We start from the raw sequence: 19,714 nt of genomic DNA on the forward strand, positions 1-19,714 counted from the left end.
TCAGTGTTACTGCCCCAAGAGATGGCAAGCATAAGAGGAAACGGGTGAAGGAATATGCCCTATCTAATAACTCCCTGTGAGATGTGCTGTGGTACAGATGAAATAATTCTTTAATTTGAAATATTTTGCAGTGTACTGTATGAAATGTAATGTAAAATCTTAAAAAACATATTCAGGAATAAATTCCCAACTCTAACCTTACATCTGATTGACACTGTATCCTGCAGAGTATCAGTCCATGGTTGAGGTCTAGACAGGGGGATCTGTTAGAAACTAGGGCCTTTTCTGGGAATGACAAAAGATCAGTACAGGACAATGTGTTGCCCTCAGATGTGTCCAGTCAGCCTGAAGCACCCAAATGTTGTTTCATGTAGGATGAGGGAGCCACTTACAGCTTTCTGAGGTGGAATCATAGTCCTGTTTTCTCCTCTTGAACGTCTTGCATAAACTATTTCGTGTTCCCAGGAGAAACACAGTAATGATGTGCTATGGATGTATAAGGATGTTGAGAATTTAGGTGAAAATTAATATGTTTTAGTAATTTATTAATTTATAACACATTTTTGTTCACCCCTTAGTATTTGACAGTTATGGCAGTTGAGTATATACTTATCGGTGCAACCAGAGATTATTGTTATTTGTATATCTGTATATATTTTTTTGATTTCAAAATAATTAAAGATCAGCCTAAAAATCTCAGAAGCCATAATTGTTTCTGTGGAAGAAAGTTCCTTTTAATTGTCATTAATTTGGTAAATAGACTCACATTTTACCTAAAACTCTGTAAAATGGAGTTACAAAACATTTCTAAGTTACCGCATTTGAGCTATTTAAGGCAAAAAAAGCAAGCTCTGGAGCCCTGAACCCGCCCCCCCCCAGTCTGCCCTGCCGGTCACCCCCTCTGTCCCTCAGACACGCTGGTCCCAGCCATCTCAGCCCCCAAAGTCATATATAGTGACTTAAGAGTTTTCCTGAAGATGGATGGGCTGTCACTTCAAGTCCTGGAGTCAGTGGGGTGCAGGTGATACTACAGATGTTCTTAAGTAAACATTTTCTCGTTTTTTTTTAGCTATCAATCGTTGTGCACTTGGTGTATATACCGTGTTACAGTACTGTTTGGGGGTTTTTTTGAAGTACCATACTTGAGGGCACTCAGTGATGCACCATACTACAAAGGAACATGTTTATTAGTTTATAGTATATTTGAATAATGCCATATATAATAATGTAGATCATTGTAATACATCCTCTTTCTTCAGCAGCAGCTCAAACAGATTCCACTTTAATTAAAATCTGAACATAAATTAGAATTTAAATTAGGAAAGTTCTGCACATGAGTAATGTTTTTCAGACAAAAAGACATGTTCATGCTGACTGAAGAATTACGAGTTTTAAAGTCATTAAGTGTTACATTTTTAATTCCTGAAAATGTCTGCAAGAAGAAGGTTATATCATAGGGAAGCAAAAATAAAGGTTAGTGAAAGGAAATTTATTGTAGAATTAAATCACCAACTGGTTTAAATTATTGTATTACTTAGGAAGCAAGGTAGAAATATGCTGGAAAAATGTGGTTTTCATCACTGCATTTTTTTTTTCCATCTTTCAATGTTGGGCAGAGTGAAAACATTAAAATATTCATGGTCATATGCTGTGACATCAATTGCTTCAATAGTCGCCTTTTCTGTTGTGCTTACACAGGACAACAGAATTAAATTGGGGGAGGATATTTTTTGTTAAATTTATTTAAGCCCTTTCTCCCCCAAAAAAGCCTCACCTTTTTTCTTTATAAACATTCAAGATTATAGGATTGTTCTAGGGGCTCTAAATACTGAACTTGTCATTCATTTGCCTTTTTTTCTTTTTATTGACAAAATGCAATGGGATGAATGGTGTCAACATTTTTGGAAAAAATCTTTTGCTTCTCGAATTATTGGAAGGAAACTTTGGTGTTTTCAAGGGTTTGTATTGCAGTTTCACGCTTTGAAAATTGAGGAAGTTCTGAAAAATGCCATTGTATAGGAACTGCATTTTTAATCTTTTGCTATTTTTAGCGCTTAGTAGAAAAATGAAATTAAATAGTAATCTTGGCTATCAGCATTACATTGCATGTTTTTGAAACAAGGAGAGAGTAGGAGAAACCTTCCACATATTTTAAATTTTGAGATTTGTAGAACAGAAAAGGAGCTTTTTGAAATGTATTATTTTTAAATCTGGTCTACTAATGGTAATTTCATCAAAATTTTGGTGTTCAGAAGTTATATGTAAAGATATCCTAGACTGGCCTGACATAGTAGCTGACAGGGGGACAGTGAGAAAAAAAAAAATTTTCCCGATTCCTGTAAACTGCTTTTTGCATAAGAACAACTCTGGTTACAAAATATCTCATGAGCATCTGTGACCAAACAGTGAACCTGTGAACTTTTTTCTGCATGCTAGATTCCAGTATTTATGAAATATATGTAACTGGGGACAGAATCTCCTTTTCGCGTGATGTAGTATTGGGAACATCCTTGGAAACGCTGGGTTTCTTCCACTTACTTACTGTGCAGATGTGTGTTGGCTGATCCCATCCATCCTAGCTACAGAAGTGGTTTTCTGGGCAGAGGGATTTCAGAAAGAATACCAAGTATTGAACTATTTTGATGAAGAAAACCTAAGCTGCATTTTATACTTTGTTTTTGCCGTTCTGTCTGCGAAAGAAACGAAAACAGAGGAATGTGAGTTTGAGCACTAAGTGTATATGTATTCATGTATATCTAGACTAAAGATATCTTTCTTTGACAGTATTAGTGAAAACAGTGTGCATTGGAGATATGTTATTCTTTTCAGTTGGCAAAAATAACCCCATTCCTACAGGAACTATAGCCAGGATTTTGTTCTACGTGCTGCTAAGTTTCCCATGATCACTGTGTGCTCTTTTGTACCTCAGATTCTGAATTTTAAACAAAAATTCTTAATGTTCCTGATATGATCACAGCAAAATTAGCTGTTGTTCATTTTGCTTAATGACTTTCCATTCCATGGTTACTTGAACAATACTTCCAGTGAAGCTGCATTTTGGCAAGTACCTTTGCTTTGTAAACTCCGGTGATGCCAGCAGCAATTCACTTTGCAGAAGTTTACCATATAAACACCAGAAAATTATTACCTAGCAAGTGACTAGCTCATTTACAGTACTTTATTCTTGGAAACAGGAATAATACTTTAATCCTCTCCTTTCCCCTTTTTGGAGTTGGAGCTTTTGGCAGCTGCCTTGGCACCAGCTAGCACCCAGCACAGTATGTCACTGACAGTTACAGAATTAGCAAGTAAATAGTTGCAGTAACTGCATGTATCTTCACTCTGCAACTGATAATAAAAGTTGGGGCTTTTTATAACACATTGGCAAATTGAGCTCATTCTTTGTAGTATTTCTTTATTAAAGATGGGATTTAAATGTTTTTGCACAGTCCCAGAACTGAAGGCTGTGACAAATTAATCAAAAAGTTAGGGGAACTAGAACAAACATATATATTCAGCCTTTAGAAGTGATGCAAATGGCATTGCACCCATTGTCATGAGAAGAAGATGCTTGTATAAGCTGATTTCTTTATGAAGAAAATCATGTGGATACTGTGGTAGTGATAAGCAACAGTAGTAGGAAAATGAGGAAGTTTATTTTTAATTTTGTACGTGATGTCTTGTCAAGTCAAGTATTAGGAGGGAATGTGACTTTATAAAAAGCATTTTAAAAAGAGGAGCAGTATTCAGCCTTGTCAGTTTAAAATGAAGCTCGTTATGCTGTTTTATTATACAATCTGGAGAGGTGATATAATTGAGATATTCATGCAGTTTTATGAGCCTTACAGTTAATAACAGCTTATATGATTACTTCTATACAATCATAATGTTCTTTTCTCGTAAGCCAAGCCTTTGCCTTACTATGTATTTTTCCCATTACTATTTATTTCAGTCTTACAATTTGATAACAGAGAAGGAGCTGATGGAAAGATTAGAATTGGATGCCAGTGAATGGGGGCTGTTTGGCAAGAAGCTTCTCCTAGGGAAGGTGTTCACCATCTCTCCAAGGCTTGGAAATCAGCTATGTAAACAGGCTGGGAAACACATGCCTTCAAAATTAGTGAACCCTTTCTGTACAGAGTGAGAGCTTGTTTGAATCTTTTGATATAATAGGGCCCGTCTTGCCAATTGCCATCTCATTTTTCCCTTCTTTGCTTTTGTCGTGAACAGTGTTTGATGTGCGAACAAACAATTCATAAATACCTGTGTACGGTGCTGCAATGCTAAACTTTATTTACCAAGCAAGTTCTAACCCATGTCCTCTCCAGTCAAAACAAGAAGAACAGACGTCAGACAAATGCGTGTAGAAGCAGTTTTCTCTGAGGCTATGTACAAGCATTAAAATTAATCACCTCAGCTAAGTCTGCTCTTTGTTTCTTGCTTTCCAGTGTCCAAGTTTAAACAAAACTGGTTACTCTGGCCAACCCCGGTTACCTCTTCTGATTTTTTGGAGCAGAGAGATTTTTCTGAGTTTCCTCTCCAAGCTCACTGCTCCTCTGAAAGCCAGCTCTGCACTGTAAGCTTGCTTAGCACGTTCTCTTTACTTTTACTTTTCAGGCTGAGGATTTGACATCCTTCAGTTCAGCATTTCTACCTTGAAGCAAGCAAGCAGTTTTATTCCCCCCCGTAGGTGTGGTTGGTTTTTTTTTGCGGGGTGGTGGTGTTTTGTTTGTTTGTTTTTTGAATGAAGTCCAGACCTATATTTTCAGTTCTTCACATGTGGGGTTTAGATGTGTTTTCACTGTTACTAGGATATAGTTATTTCTCAGTTATCTGTGCCCAAAACCAAGAAACATCAGTTTCCATGAAAGTGGTGAACTAGCCATTAGTGCAGCTAAACAATGCAAAATATCTCAGCCAGGCCTACAGAAGGTAGCAGTACACGTAAACATACATATCAAACATGTACACAACCTAACTTATATAGACATAAAAATGACCTGAATAAAAGTTTGTGTCCTTTTCCCAATTTTATTAGTTGGTTTAATGAAATATTTTGGCTTTTTTTTCTACAAGCATTTCTTTCTTTATACCCATTGGTCATACTATAACTATAATACAATAATTTCTTGCATTTCAAGAAGTAGGTGACTGTTGTGATACTTCCAGGTCTGGCCTTTTGTTTTTAAATTAGTTGTCTGAATACTCATTATGGTAAAGTGTGGTGACACATGGAATGAACGTCTCGGTACTTTTAAACAAGACGTCTCTTACAAGGCTGCTTTTGCCTGCAAGGGATGGATTTGGTTACCAATATGTTCTTCTGTAGTTATGCATTCCTTTAGCGGGGGAGGGAAAAAAAAAGGAAAGAGGAAAGAATAGACTTCATTTTAATCATCTGCTTATTAGGTGGGCAAATAAAGTAATGGTCCCAAAATTCTTAAGGGAAATACAGTATTTCTTTAAAAAAGGTACAGCAATTGAATACTGATGATTTTCCCAGAAGATAAGTTCTGGAGGCAACTGGAAAATTATATAGAATGAGTCTCTTAAATCAGGGTGGTAACTGGATCTGGGTTTTTTCATAATGCTACCTGAAAGGAAGGGAAAGCTGATCTGTCTCAACAAAAGGCATCAAACAATTTAGTTTGTTTATTTATTTTTGTGACGGCAATGCTTGTTTTTAAGAAGTACTTCAGTGTTGTTGTTGGGAATCCTTTTTTATAAAGCCGGTATCGAGGGCATTGAGAACTTACATATGTAAGACCAGTCTTTTTATACCTCTGGTCCAGTATGAGCGTACCTAGCATGCAGTAGTTTAAATTGACGTCTCAATCAAATGTCAAGCAAATGTTTAGATCATTAAGACTGCAAACAAATGCACTTTTTTTTTTTTTTGAAGTTTTTTTTTAGTTCATCTTTAAATTCATTCCCTGATGACTCTTGTTGCTGAGACTATAGTTTTATAGGAAAGAAAACTTGGGTTGGCTGGAAATTTACTAGGAGATTTTGGTTGTTTTGGGTTTAGCAGCTGCTTATGTTCTGTAGTATGCTTCATAGAGAAGCAAGTAGCTGTCAGTTTTAAAGAGAAGACTGAAGAAGTTTGGGTACAGGTTGTTGTCACATCTCAGATCTCATGACTTTGGTGTTTGCGGTGAAATCCAGTCCATGCCTAAGGACATTGTTTTGTACAAAGTGCTGTGCAGAATCACTTGGATTCACTGTCTGCAAGTCTTGATGCTGTTGTTGACAGATTAATTTAGGTGGTTTGATGAAGTATTAGCTGCTTATCTGAAATACTACCTGATGTAAGCAAAGAGAGAATAGGCGTTTTAAACTCCCGTGTCTATATACAATCTCCTTGGCCTATGTACATCCTTTGTTATTAGTGAATTAGCACCCTTCAACAACTGAGGCTCCTTACAAAAGCCTTTGTTTGCCCAAGCGGATCCTAATCCTGGTCCAGGAATTGCTTCTTACCTGCACAGGTGGTGTTGTCTTTTGTCTTTTTTTTTTTTTTTTTAAGAATGTCATTTTGAGCTCACAAAGCTTTTTTTCCTTAGTTTTTTAAGGCTGTTTTGTTGTTGTTGTTTTGGGTTTTTTTGAGTTTTTTGCCTGCTTACATGTCTCAGATTACATTTATAGCCCCAGTTTCAAGTGCCCTGGGACAGCGTAGCCTACACCTATCCATGGTGCAGCCTCTCTGACACCTTTAGAGTGCCTTGCAAATGGATAGGGTGGCACTGGACACATGTTTAACATTAGCTCCCTCAGCACTACTGACATCCTCATTGCACACTCTGTCCAGCAAGCCTGCATAATGGTGAGAGTCAGGCAGTGCCCCTCACCTCCCAGCTCCTTTTGCATAGCAAACGAAATAGGGGAAGCCTGGGGTGGCACCAGAGGCTGGACCTGAAGCACTGATTATGAAGATCCATACTGCTTTCCCAGGGCCTGGGGTGGTAATACTTGAAAGGGTGGGTAAGGAGCCTTGAAAATTTTTAAGAAAATGATTGATGCTTGCTAGAAGAATTGGTCCCTGCTTTCCCAGAAGTCACTTTCCAAGGCATAGTGATATGACAGGTCAGCACCTTCTTGTGTTTCCTGGGCAAATCATCTGTGCTGTCCTTCCCCGCTGAGCCTGTAATGAAGCAGGACTTTACAGCCACCTCCCAGAAGGCAGTAGTCCTCTGGCCTTCATGGCCCTGCGGCCGGCTAGAGGCTGCCTGCATCAGTTGGAAAAGAGCTCTGTCTTGTGGTTCTCTCTGACATCCTCTGAAACCAGCCTAAGATGCCTAAGTTACAGTTGAAAAATAAGCAACATCAAGAGGAATCTCTCCGGATGTGGCCACTTCCCCCCATGTTTTGTGGCTTTTGCAGTTTTTCTCCTCTCTCCTCATCCAGTGAAGTTCTGCATCCCCATAGTGCGTTTGGCCATCTCTCTCCACATTACATGGAATTTGGCTATTTGTTTGTTCTAACTCCTCCTAGCCTGCGATAATGTCATACGCTAGGAAGTCTGTAAAAAGACGTTTCTGTTGCAGAATGAGGCAATTGTTGCTGTGGAGAAAGAGCTCTGTAGTAGGGAGTAAATATTACATAGGAACTTACTCTCTCATTGCTACTCAGAAGTTACAGAGAAAACATCAAATTCTGGATTGTGTTTGCACTTATTGACCCTGTGCTGTATTAATGAAGGCTTTTTGTTGCAGCAGAAGGGCTTTTTCTTTTCTGCAGGACCATAAACTGCCCCTGGCACAGCTCCTCTATAAGCATGAAAGCATGGAAATTAATCTTCATTTCAGTTTGTCATACATAAAATTTACTTTAGACATTAAATTGTGTCCTTTTTTTTTTTTTCTTGTGTGTCTTAATAGTTCAGAATGAATGCTTAAAATTCATCTCACTCCATGATATTTCAGTATCTCCTTTCATGGAATAAAATGTTTGTGATTCTCAGTCTCTTTGTTTAGATCTAAGTCACAGCACTATTCTTAAATCACCTGTCATGGGTGGCTGTCTTCTATTGCACACCAATATTCTAAAGACAAATAACCATAGAAATTTTTTTTATATAAATCCTGCAAAAACTCCTTCTTTCATATTTAGAAATTTGAATATGAATACTTATAACAGGATTTCCCTTCTTATTTATATTTTTATAGCATTATAATATATGCAGCTACTAGAAATATGATGCTAGTATGTTAGTGCTAAACCAATTTTTAGTCCACTGAAATTATTTTAATGTAATGTAACTGAAATTCAGAATTTTACAGTAAATATGCCAAAATACTTGTAGACAATGAATCTTAAATAGAAGGAAATCAGCAATGGGAAGAATGAATTAATTAAGAGTTGAGTATTAATAATGTTTAAATTGCAAACTAAACTACCATAACAAATTAAGAAACAGTACTTATGCTATACCTGATGACAAGCAAATACTCTTTTTCCACCATGTGTGTTGAATTTTTTTTGAGGAATTACTTTTCTAAAGTACGTTTTACACCAAATATGCACAGGACTGTGTTAGCAACTGCATTAGGTACTGCTTGTACCAAGGTTTGCTGATGACTTATTCAATGTTTAAATACATGGTTTCATAAAGAATATTGTGGCTTGTCAACCAAACATAATTGTGGTTATCCGATCTAAAATGCCTAGAACCAAATAAATAAACCTTTTTCACTCCACTGTAATAAAAATAAAACCATTTTACAGCATGACAGACTAATTCTTTGCTGGTGATTGATCTGTCATAGAATGAGTTCTGGACAAACTCCATTTATCTGGCCAGTTGTGGATCCACAGATCGTCAGTAATAGAAGTCTGCCGTATTACAACTCTATGCATTACGCAACTACAATCTTTTTAGTAACACGGATGCATGCAATGATTTGCCCTGCTTACAAAATGTTTGCAAGCATATGTTGCAGAGGTGAGGATAAAGGGCACATAGCTTATTATGTAATTACTATGCACGCGGAACTGCTGCTTGATTACGGGGAAAGTTATTATTCTGCCACAGCTGTTATGCCAGCGGGCTCATTTTGATGATGCACTCCCTTAATGTATTGGCTTTAACCTTTGAAGATTTGATTTAAATCCTGACTGTGCATCACAGGTGAAGAGATATGTATTCATTTCCAAGTTCTGAGAAGGCGTTCTTCCACATGATAAAGGCTTTGTGCGTGTGTGCTTGATTGGCTATTGTTGCTTTAGGATGCGTGGCTACACATACTTTTGCAGATATGGGTTAACGCTTATGAACAATATAGACTCTCGTTCACCATTTTCCTGTTATATGGCTACTTACAGCTACAGCGTAAGTATAAAAATTTCACTTTCATGAAACTATGCTATTGTTTTCTCCCTTTGAAGAATCATACAATAGTATATGTGGGGCAGAACAGAGGACAGTCAATGGAAGCTTGCCAGCTGCCATATGATGCTAATAATGCTGTATTGTAAACTGAAGAGTTACCCAAGCAGTAAATGCATGTATGCAGTGTGACCTTACATTGCTGTCGAAATTTATAATAGTCACATCAATTTATAGAAAGAATTATTAAGTGTTAAGTTTGTTACACATTGAGAACATTTTGGACACGCTAGGTCTCAAATGTTCTGACGTCCATCTGGAGCAATAGATTAATACACCACCATGTGTTAAGAAGGGGTCACAGCAAAGATTGTATGTTCTCAGGAGCCATTTTAAGGTTAAGATTAATATCTGCTTAATTTAAAGGAATTGGGAATTGGTATTATCCACCAAGCACTTGCATCTTTTGTTGGATGGTTTTGGGTTTTTTTTGAGATGAAGACGCCAAATGCATCCTAAATATATATGGCCATATGCTCTGTATTCATGACATAGTGTGTTTTACGTAGAAATGCATGAAAATAATAGTGGGAATAAAAGTTATCTCATGGACTATATTGTGTAAGTTACGTGCTTAATCCATCTATAAGTGTCATGTACAGCTTTACACAAAGTTACAGACAGACAAGAGGGAAAGAGAGATATGAAGCGGAGTTATATACGTGCACATAAATGTGGGAGTAGTGGGTAGACTGTGGTACTCTGAACTCTTGTGGCATTTTCCATAGTACTGTTTACATTGGTGTGGTCTATATTACATTTGGCTCTAAAGTAGGAATGAACAGGAGAATAAGCCTTAGTTTTTCAAGCAACATTAATTTGTCTAAATATCACCAGCTTCATTTTCAGTTTAAGCAACATAGTTTACTGCATCACTGAGTTCAATAAGTAATTGACCATATTACTTTCTTCAGTTACCACATTACCAGTTTTGGGCAGGGTAAAGAATCTTTACCTACTGCCAAGTATTGCTTTCTGTGAAATTATTGTTCGTGATGCTGTCATGCTACACATGCACTTTTACTGCCAGTTTTATCAGCCCTTCAGGACTTGGTTTCAGGACTCGGGAACTGGATAACCAAATGCAGCTGTGCCCCTGAAGGGAGGCTGCATCTCCTTTTCCATGAGATTTTAGCCATGTAATGCTGTTTCATCGTACCAGCAACCAGCACCCCGTTGCTCCCATCTAAATATCCTAACTGATTTGTAATGACTTTCTGGCTTTGTCTGCCATCTTCAGTTGAAACAAATGCCTATTAGGCCACAGTGGCTAGCGTTATTTAGACTCATGGGATTTCTGTCCTTCAGTCTGTTGGTGTTAATTGCTGCTGTATTTGAAAGGCTGAGCTCCTTGAGCTGCCACCTCAAAGCTCTGGTGCTTGGTACAGTTCTGTCGTTTTGTTCATGAATTTGAGCTGGAAGGTGCTGGCAAAGGCAGCTAGTTGCCTCCTTTCGTGGTGCAGTAGGAGCTTAAAAGGAAGGAGTTAAAGGTTACTTACCTTCTAATTGTCACATCTCTCAGTTTCTTCTTGAGACATTGTCATGTGACCTTGGGCAAGTTTAGGCAATTAGTAATTGCTCAGTGGTGTACACAGTACATTTTGAACAAATGTCTAATGGAGCACAGAGTGCTGTGCCTCTTGCTTGGCAGTGACACAGTTCTTCAGGCAGCTGGATTAGGACAGTTGTGATTGACTTGGTATTGAAATCTCAATGTATTATTATTAATGAATTTATATGTTTTAAACTTGCAAAATACATCTGAGTTATTCTAAACTGTTCTTCTCGTCTTTGCTTCCATAGTACCAGGATACGAATATGCAAGGTGTAGTGTACGAATTGAACAGCTACATAGAACAGCGCCTGGATACAGGAGGAGATAACCAACTACTGCTGTATGAACTGAGCAGCATCATTAAAATAGGTAAGAAAGAGAACCAGATGTCTCTGAGCTGTTACTTAGCACCAATTCACAGCACATTTCTTACGTTGTTTAATTAATAAAGACAGGTATTGAGGGATGACAGTGGTTTTTTTGGATGTTGTCTCAGTATGGACTTACGTCACTTTCTGTCCCTCAGTGAATCCCTGACTGCACTGAAGTGAATTTCATCTCTGAGGAGAGTTGTGTATCCACTTGCAAAATTAGAGTTCCCTTTTATATGAACCAAAGAATAGACTATTCTGGTTATGACGGTCGTGCAATGTGAATATTGAAAGTAAAAAACACCCCACTCTATTGGTAATATCGCTGCATATTTGAGCTCCTTTTGAAACAAAACTGAGATGTTACTGAAAGAGGGCATATCTTTTGCGTGATCTCAAATTAAATTCAGTTGTTTGACCATTTTTTTCTATCTGATGTAAGTGCCTTTTGTGGTAAGAAAATTCTATACATGATCAAAAGTTAAAAAATAAATTAAAAAAATTCCCAATAACAATATAAGTGTAATTTGGCTTCTTTTTAGCCAGAGTGGATGTGCTCGGGGTTCAATAAGAAGTATCAGTAGCTTTGTTCAGTATAGCTTTGAGTCAACTCTTCAGAAAGGTTTTACCGTCCCTGGTACTTCATCATTTTGTAGTGACGAGTAATAGTTCTGGTTTATATACATGATGTTTTAAAAGGACCACTTCTGTTTACTGTTTTTGCTTAAATGGTTATTTGGATATTGATGTCCAGCTCACAGCAAATCAGACTGGATTTTGCTAAGACACAGCAAGCGAGAAGCTATAGGAGACAGGGTCTGCTTATCTTTCACAATTTTTTTTTCTTTTGTAAAGCAGGTGAGGTTTTTTTTTTTTATATTTCCTTTACAGTGCTCATAACTCATTGTGCTTACATACTACAGCTGAAGGATTTAAAACCTGAATGCAAATTACCATGCCCTGAACTCTCACAGTTGACAATAAGCAAGTAACTACACAGTGGGATTTTTTTCCTTTTGTCAAAGAAATGGAGAGAGTTAATTGATTTGATCACACACAAGTATTATCACTCCCCTGAAATGTACTAAATGGATTCTTCATTCATAAAAACTGGGTATCAGATACGTACATTTATGGGTTCAAATGTTTATTAACTGTTGGAAAGACAGACAGACTTACACTCAAAGTATCGAAGTCTATTGCATAAAGTGGGGCAAAAAACATTGGCTGCTATATCCTCTTCTGATTTTGAGAGTTTTCATTTTAGCAATAAGTTATGATGGTTGGTTGACTTTAAACTTTTAAGAGTTAAGGAACTTGACTTTACCCCGTTTCATACAACAATCTGAATCTGGCAGAAATCTGACAAGTATGAACTTTCTGGTGTGTGTCAGTGTTTTTAATATGGGGCAGGTGCAGAAAATAGAAACAGTTTGTTTTGAAACACATTTTTATGGCAATATTTGCAACATTTTATTTTCCCAGAATTTTCTATCTTAAGGCAAGGACAAATATAGCTTACCATCTACGAATGCTATTTATTTTACTCATGGAAATTATAATGCTCTCTGGCTGATTGTATTGTAAATACGTGTTTTTATGTTACTTCTATACTGTCATATGACTTAATTTGAATTTACAGACATTAGGCCTTGGAATAAGAATAAGAGGTTGTATCTAATTATCTTTTAGAATGTAGTAAATGACAACGGGGAAAACAAGAGTTATCTCATACCTCTAACTTTGTAGAGTCTGGGAAGTTTCAAGGGACACAGCAGTAGACCTTCACCTTTAGAATTTCAGATGTTTGTCCTAAGTGGAATTGAATCTGTGGTTTCACCTCAGAGATCTTGTGTAAGTTCGATTTCCCCCTGTGAGTACAATTATTTCTTTTATTATTGCTTTGGCAGCTACAAAAGCTGATGGATTTGCACTATATTTCCTGGGAGAATGCAATAATGTAAGTATACTGGATTAAGATGCTGCTTTTCTGTACAGTTACAAGTGCATTTTCCAATGTGACAATGATATTTTGATTTTATTTTGTAGTCATTTAGCAGGAAATATTACATGAGTGCTGAATTTTAGCTTTTTGTTATCTCTATTTCTGTAAAACAGAAGTTTATTGAACATAGTGGTAATGAAAAAATGTTTCCTGCATTTAGAGCCTTAATATTTTTTAAAGATTTGGTAGTAGTGCTGTTGTTTCTCTGACTGTAGCAACTTAACTTGCAATTTAGCCCCATTATTAATTGTCTTTAACAAGCAGAATACTTAACTTGGATTTACTCTTTGCATAGCCTATTCTTTTCATCTAGTTATTTCTTTGATTTTTTTTTTTTAAATGTTATCAGGTCTTCTGTTAGCTGCCAGCTGCAACTTGATAATGAGATAATGTAAATTTCAGATGTAGGTTTTAGTTAGCAAAAAATAAATTGTACAATTAAAATTTATGAAATAATTTAGGTTCTGATGTAATAATTTGAATAACAGTGAGTCCAATATTTGCTGTTTTGTTATTTGTCATTTAGAATGCATTACATTTTTTTCTATCCAGATTAGTTTGTACAGTTACCATTATACAAGATTTTGTAGTTGCTTCAAATGGCTACCAAGAAGGAAATGCAGTTTATACTGCAGTCAGTTGCATCAACTTAAAAATCACAATTTGTCAGAAATCTTATGTCTTTCATTGGTTCAAGAAACAAATTAAACTCTTCATACTGAAAAATGACTAGAGAGGAAAATATTTTTCTCATTGTTTTTGTTTCCTTACTTTACACAGCCAGTTTTAATAGTTTATTTTTGTATAGTCCATTAGCCAATTTCCTTTGCTCTTTGTGAAATAATTGAATTCAGAAAAAGGGAAGGAATGACATTTTTGAAATAATGGAAACAGGATTGAAAATGTACAAACCTGCAGGTGACTTGAGCCTTGCCTGAGAATATTTTTTACTTATTCAAAAAGATAGTGTCTAATTTGAAGGATGTGGAAGAAGGCCCATACAGAAATTTTCTAAAAGAAATGGAAATGGAGTTTGCATTTTTTAGTTTAATTATTATTTCATATAATAAAGATAACTCATTTTATTATTCAGAAATTGCGTCTGCTCTGAATGAGTTCTGTAAGTATGTAAATAGCATATATTTTTTGGTAAACCTTTCACTGAGGGGTGTAATTTAAGTAATATGTTGTTCATCCTTTGTGAACGCAATCTTTGGTTCTCATTAGCAGATGACAGCGTCCACTGTCACGGGTGGGGAGTGATGCAAACGGTCACTGAAAAGCTTCCTGCTGCTGCCAAAGGCAGGAGCTTGCAGGAAGTGCAGCCATCCGTTCTGAATGCACAGCGCTGGCCAGCTTCAGTGGCAGTAACTGCATGCCAACCAAGCATGGTCATCTCTAAATGCTTTGTAAAAGATTACAGTAAAATTAACTTTACAGCTTGAGACCTAGAGAATTCTTACTATGGTGAGGTTTTCCCTATTAGATTAGTGTGGCATAATACGGGATTCCTCCCAGTCTTCTGATACCTGGAGGGCCTGGGCACTTTATGGCCTTCTGCTTTTCTTTTTCTTTTCTTTTTTTTTTTTTTTTTTTAATAGCCGATTAGGCAGTTGAATCTATTTGCTTCCCAGTATAACTCTCTCCTGAGAGAAGTGCCAACCACTAAAAACACACATTGACTTTATTAACCACTGCTGTGTAGCTGCATCTCCCAAAATGGAATGTTCTTCATGTAGTTATTATAGGGACTGATCCCAAGTCCTTTGAAGTTAGTGTGAGATTTTCCATTCACATTAGTGGGCTTTGGGCCAGACTCATGTTTGTAGTCTTGTAACTAAATGGTAATGCATTAGCCTACTTTTTGTAAGAAATTATCATTGAAAATTAATTCAGATATCTTTGTCTCTTGAATATTTAATTTAAAGGATGTGTCCAAGTAAGATTAACTAGTGTCCAGCAAATACTGGCAATGCATTTTTATTTATTTTTATTAAATATCATTTTTAAATGGGAACAAAAAGATTCTGCATAGCATAAATGGCAGAAAGGAGTTAATTCTTTAAGCTGAAGTTTCAAAAATTATAAAAAACCCTATCATTAGCCTGGACAAAGTAGTTGCTGAACACCTATGGCCACATCTTGAAGAATGGTTTCTATTTTTTGGTGGTTTAATTTTTTGATGGCTTCATTTTTTGATGTTAGGTTTGTGACTTATGTTTTGCAAATTCAGCAAAACTAATTTTCTATTCAATTTTAGCATTTGGCTTTCTATTTGTTAGCTGGAGAAATATACATAAATCTGCTTGTATTTATCCAGTCAGCAGTCTCATGTTTCAGAACTAGACCTGATGTAACAGTTATTTCCAGCATGCTTTCAAAGAAGTAATTTGTGCCTGAATCCAGCCTTTCTGGAGTGTGTGTATATGTCTTTTTGAGAATTAGGTACTGGGAGAGGATTTTGTAAGAATGGAGGAATCCTGTTAATAAGTAGATACCTACTTTCTCCCAAATGTTTTTTGTAACGTTTAGTGATGTGTGTTCTGACTATATTCTGTAAGGGAACTTAGGATCAAAACTGAAGCAAAAGCATTAACTCTACTTCGTTTCAGCTCCCACTGTAAATATGTATAGATATACTTGTGACTGTTTAAAGATATCAAAATTTGAGAATCTTGACACGTGTTAATCTCAGCTAAGGAACATTTTTTCAATATGAGATTTCCATAACTACCTTTAGCCTAAATTAAATAGGGAGTTTCTAGTTAAGATAGAAGATATCTAGAATTTCCGTAAAAGGAAGTTATTTACAAAATGAAAGCCAGCATACTGTGTGCTTTTATTTCTTAATATTGAGAGAGGAGAATTGCCATATCATTGAAACTTTTTTTTTCATGGGTTACTAAGAATTCATTGTAAATCTTTCTTCGGTGCAATTTTTAATATGGGCAGCACTTCCCTTACATGAAAATTATATTAGAACTGAAAGCAAATTTGTTTAATGTGAAGAAAAGCTCTAGATTAGTTGGTCCTTTTCTTTTTGCAAAACATAGATGATACACTGGCCTTTAAAGGAGGACCTTGTTTTAGAAAAACTTCCTTTGGATTTTCACAGCACAAATGTGTTTGCTGAAATACCTGTCCATGTGTAAAGTTTCTTTATGGCCTTATTTTCTTTCTCTCTATTGAAGTATACAAAACTGTATCTTAGAATCATAGAATCATTTAGGTTGGAAAAGACCTTTAAGATCATCAGGTCCAACCGTAAACCTAACCATGCTAAGTCCACCACTAAACCATGTCCCTAACTGCCTCATCCATACGTCTTTTAAATACCTCGAGGGATGGTGACTCAACCACCTCCCTGGGCAGCCTGTTCCAGTGTCTGACAACCTGTTCAGTGAAGAGAACTTCAGTGAAACTTTCAGTGAAGAAAATTTGACTTGTAATAGAGTTGGATAACAGCAAAAGGACAAGGTAATTTCTGGCTGACAGGACAGGTTGAATGTCTTCAGGATCTTTACTTGAGTGAATTTGCTTGAAATGGAAGATGCCACACCAATTGCAGGTTATGGTGCATTTCTTTATGCAAGTAGTACTCAGAATTGGTGCCAGAATGAGTGTGGCCAGTTCAGCTGTTTTAGCTAGTTGTTCAAATTGCCTGGGAGTGCTAGCATTCATTACACTCCTTGCTAAGGTTGTTCTGATAGTATGATTCTGGTTTTCAAATGATTGCCCCCAAGCAGTTAAGTACCACTCGCATGCCCAAATCCTTCCTTCCCCATAAAGTTGCCCTGTGTATCAGAATCTGGTTTTGCATATGCTGTACATATGGTAGAATGCATTGCAATGTACACAGGTACTAGAAACAATATAGCTTCCTCCTCAGGGTCAAGTGATCTGAGCAGACCTGTGCCCATACTGCCTCTGGTTCTTGAACTTTCTCCATATCTAAGAAATTATCTTTGTCTGTGGGTTAGTGCAGTTATGCAAATAAAATGATTTATTCTTAAGGTACATAATGGTCATTTTGCAAATACTATATATTGGAGACTGGAAACACTTCCTCATCAAATAGGAACCTTTCACAATTCTCCAGCAAAGGACTTGACTTTGTTGCAGTTTTCTGGTTTTATTCCTTATGGGGATGAATATATAGTTCGTAATTCTCATGTTATGACCTTAATTGAATATCATCTTCAACCATGACTTAAAGGATTTACTGAAATCCTCGTATTGGATGGTGTGTGTGTGTAAATCAATATGCCTAAGTACCATGATAGCTGGGCATGGATTTAAGCCCATAAGCTGACATCTTTACAAGGCAATATTTCTAAAATACTTATCACAGCTACAGAGTTCCTAATATATTATTGTATTAAGTGATTCTTCAGATGCTTCTTGTTTATAGTTCTTATTTGTGGGGGTAACTCACCTCATGATTACATTGTGATTCCTACATAAAGTTGTATGACTTCAAACTTAATAGGCATACACTTAAAGTAGCTTTTACTAGGTCTTGTGAGTCTTACTTAGTTCCTGAAACTGCAAATCGTGTTGACAAACAGATCATTGCTTCAGATAGAAGTTTCCAATAGCTTTATTGTAAGAAATAATTATGCGAGGCCACAAATACGTGCACATACTCTGTGCTTCAGGGTGTATCTTATTAAGCTATTCTAGAATTTCTGGTCATGCAGAAATGGTTGCAGCTTGATGTGCAGTGCCACCTAGTGAATTTATAGGGTGGGTGATGTGAATTATTAAGAAGCAAGGAAAAGACATCTACTGCTTGCTAACTGTCTCAGGTTTTTGTGCCAGGCTAAAGTACATTATTTTGAATGTCTAGACAACTTCTCTGAAATTTGAATCTTTTAAACATGTTTCCAGGTGAAACCCTTCCAGCTGCAAGTCCATTCAGAAAATTTTGGTCTCCATCCTTGAATCAATTCTAACATCATGTACTCTTTTTACATAAAAAGTTAAAGAAATCTTTTGCTTGCTTATTTGCCAGTGAATAGTGATACTCAGCAGAGATGGAAAGTTGTTGATGAGTTATAGTGACTGAGTTTAACTTTGAGTCAATAAATTATCAAACTGAAAAAAAATTAGATAAATAACTGTCAAGATATATTTTAGTGAAATTTTGGTCCTGTTCCATTTAATATTCAGGTAAATGGTCATGGTGAATATACTATATGTAGAATGCAGAACTGGTTAGAAAACTAGACAGAGACTAGTTGTTTGTGGTTCACTATCAGAATGGGAGGTTATTTTGCATAAATCCTCGAGGATTTGTCCTGGATCTGGTTTTGCTCAGTACATTCATTAATGCATGGGTGAATGAAGGGTATAGGCTTATTAAATTTGCATGTTACATGAAATTGGAAAGGACTGCAGATGTGTTTGTAGGGACGGATTAGAATTCAAAATTATCTTGGGAAAGTGGTCTGAAGAAACTGGACAGTGATTCAGTGAGGACAAGTGCTGGGCTCTCCATAGATTGCCTCTCTCTGTGTAGGGCAGTTGATGACTTTGAGAAAGATTCTGGGGTTTGCAGTGAATTTGAAGGTAAACTTGAGTCAGCAATATCATTGCTGTAGCAAAAAAGACACTGTTGTATGTAGCAGAGGCAGAAATTTAGCCTTCGTGTAAAGTAATTTTGCCATTCCTCTGTTCACTGGTAAGGTAAGGTCTCAGGTGGAATAATATGTCTGGTTTAAGCACTGCACTTTTAAGAAAAAATTGGAGGATCTGAAGTGAGTCCAGGAGAGAGCAGGGAGAATGGTCAGGAAATGAAAGAACTGGTATTGCTTAGTCTAAAGCAAAGAAACTTGAGGGGTGAAGATATGCCTGGATAAGGCAGAGAGGAAGGGAATCATCTCTTCTCCGTAGCTACAGTGTGTAGGGCAAGAAGTAGTGGGCTTGAATTGGCATTAGGAAAGCTTCCCCAGTTGTGGCTGTAATGAAGCACTACAGCATGTTGCTTGTGAAAGCTCATCCCTGGAGGTGTTGGAGAACTGTCTGGACAAACAACTTTCAGAAAAATGCTTAGCTGACCATGCCTTAAACCAGAAGGGATGGAAGAGAGGTATGTCAACTTAGTTTTCTGTGTCAATGAATTGGTATAACTCTTGTGGTGTTTTTCAGTTGGGTAAAACAACTGGAAATTTTCCAGGAATGAAGTGCAGGTAGAAATTAATACCATTCAGAAGGATGAAAACATTAACACCTGCCCTCCACCCCCAACTACTAGTTGTTTTAAAGCATATAAGTGCATCATCTTCATTTCACAAGTATCCAACATTCATATGTACTATGTAGTTTAAAAACACGAATCTCCTGTCAAGTACACTGTCAGTTAACAAGAAGGAAATAAGAAGTTTTTATTAACAATG

The 19,714-nt window shown here is 36.7% G+C and overlaps 1 protein-coding gene across 1 annotated transcript in view; it reads left to right on the forward strand.

Moving 5' to 3' along the window:
• The window catches only part of PDE10A (phosphodiesterase 10A), a 188,064-nt gene that overhangs the window by 112,748 nt on the left and 55,602 nt on the right, over window positions 1–19,714 (forward strand). The window contains exons 4-5 of the mRNA XM_059835550.1: window positions 11,189–11,309; window positions 13,222–13,271. Of these exons, the coding sequence (XP_059691533.1) occupies window positions 11,189–11,309; window positions 13,222–13,271 (171 nt within the window). The remainder of the gene's footprint in view (window positions 1–11,188; window positions 11,310–13,221; window positions 13,272–19,714) is intronic.

Source organism: Gavia stellata, chromosome 2 (genome assembly GCF_030936135.1).
Source record: "Gavia stellata isolate bGavSte3 chromosome 2, bGavSte3.hap2, whole genome shotgun sequence".
NCBI lineage: Eukaryota > Metazoa > Chordata > Aves > Gaviiformes > Gaviidae > Gavia > Gavia stellata.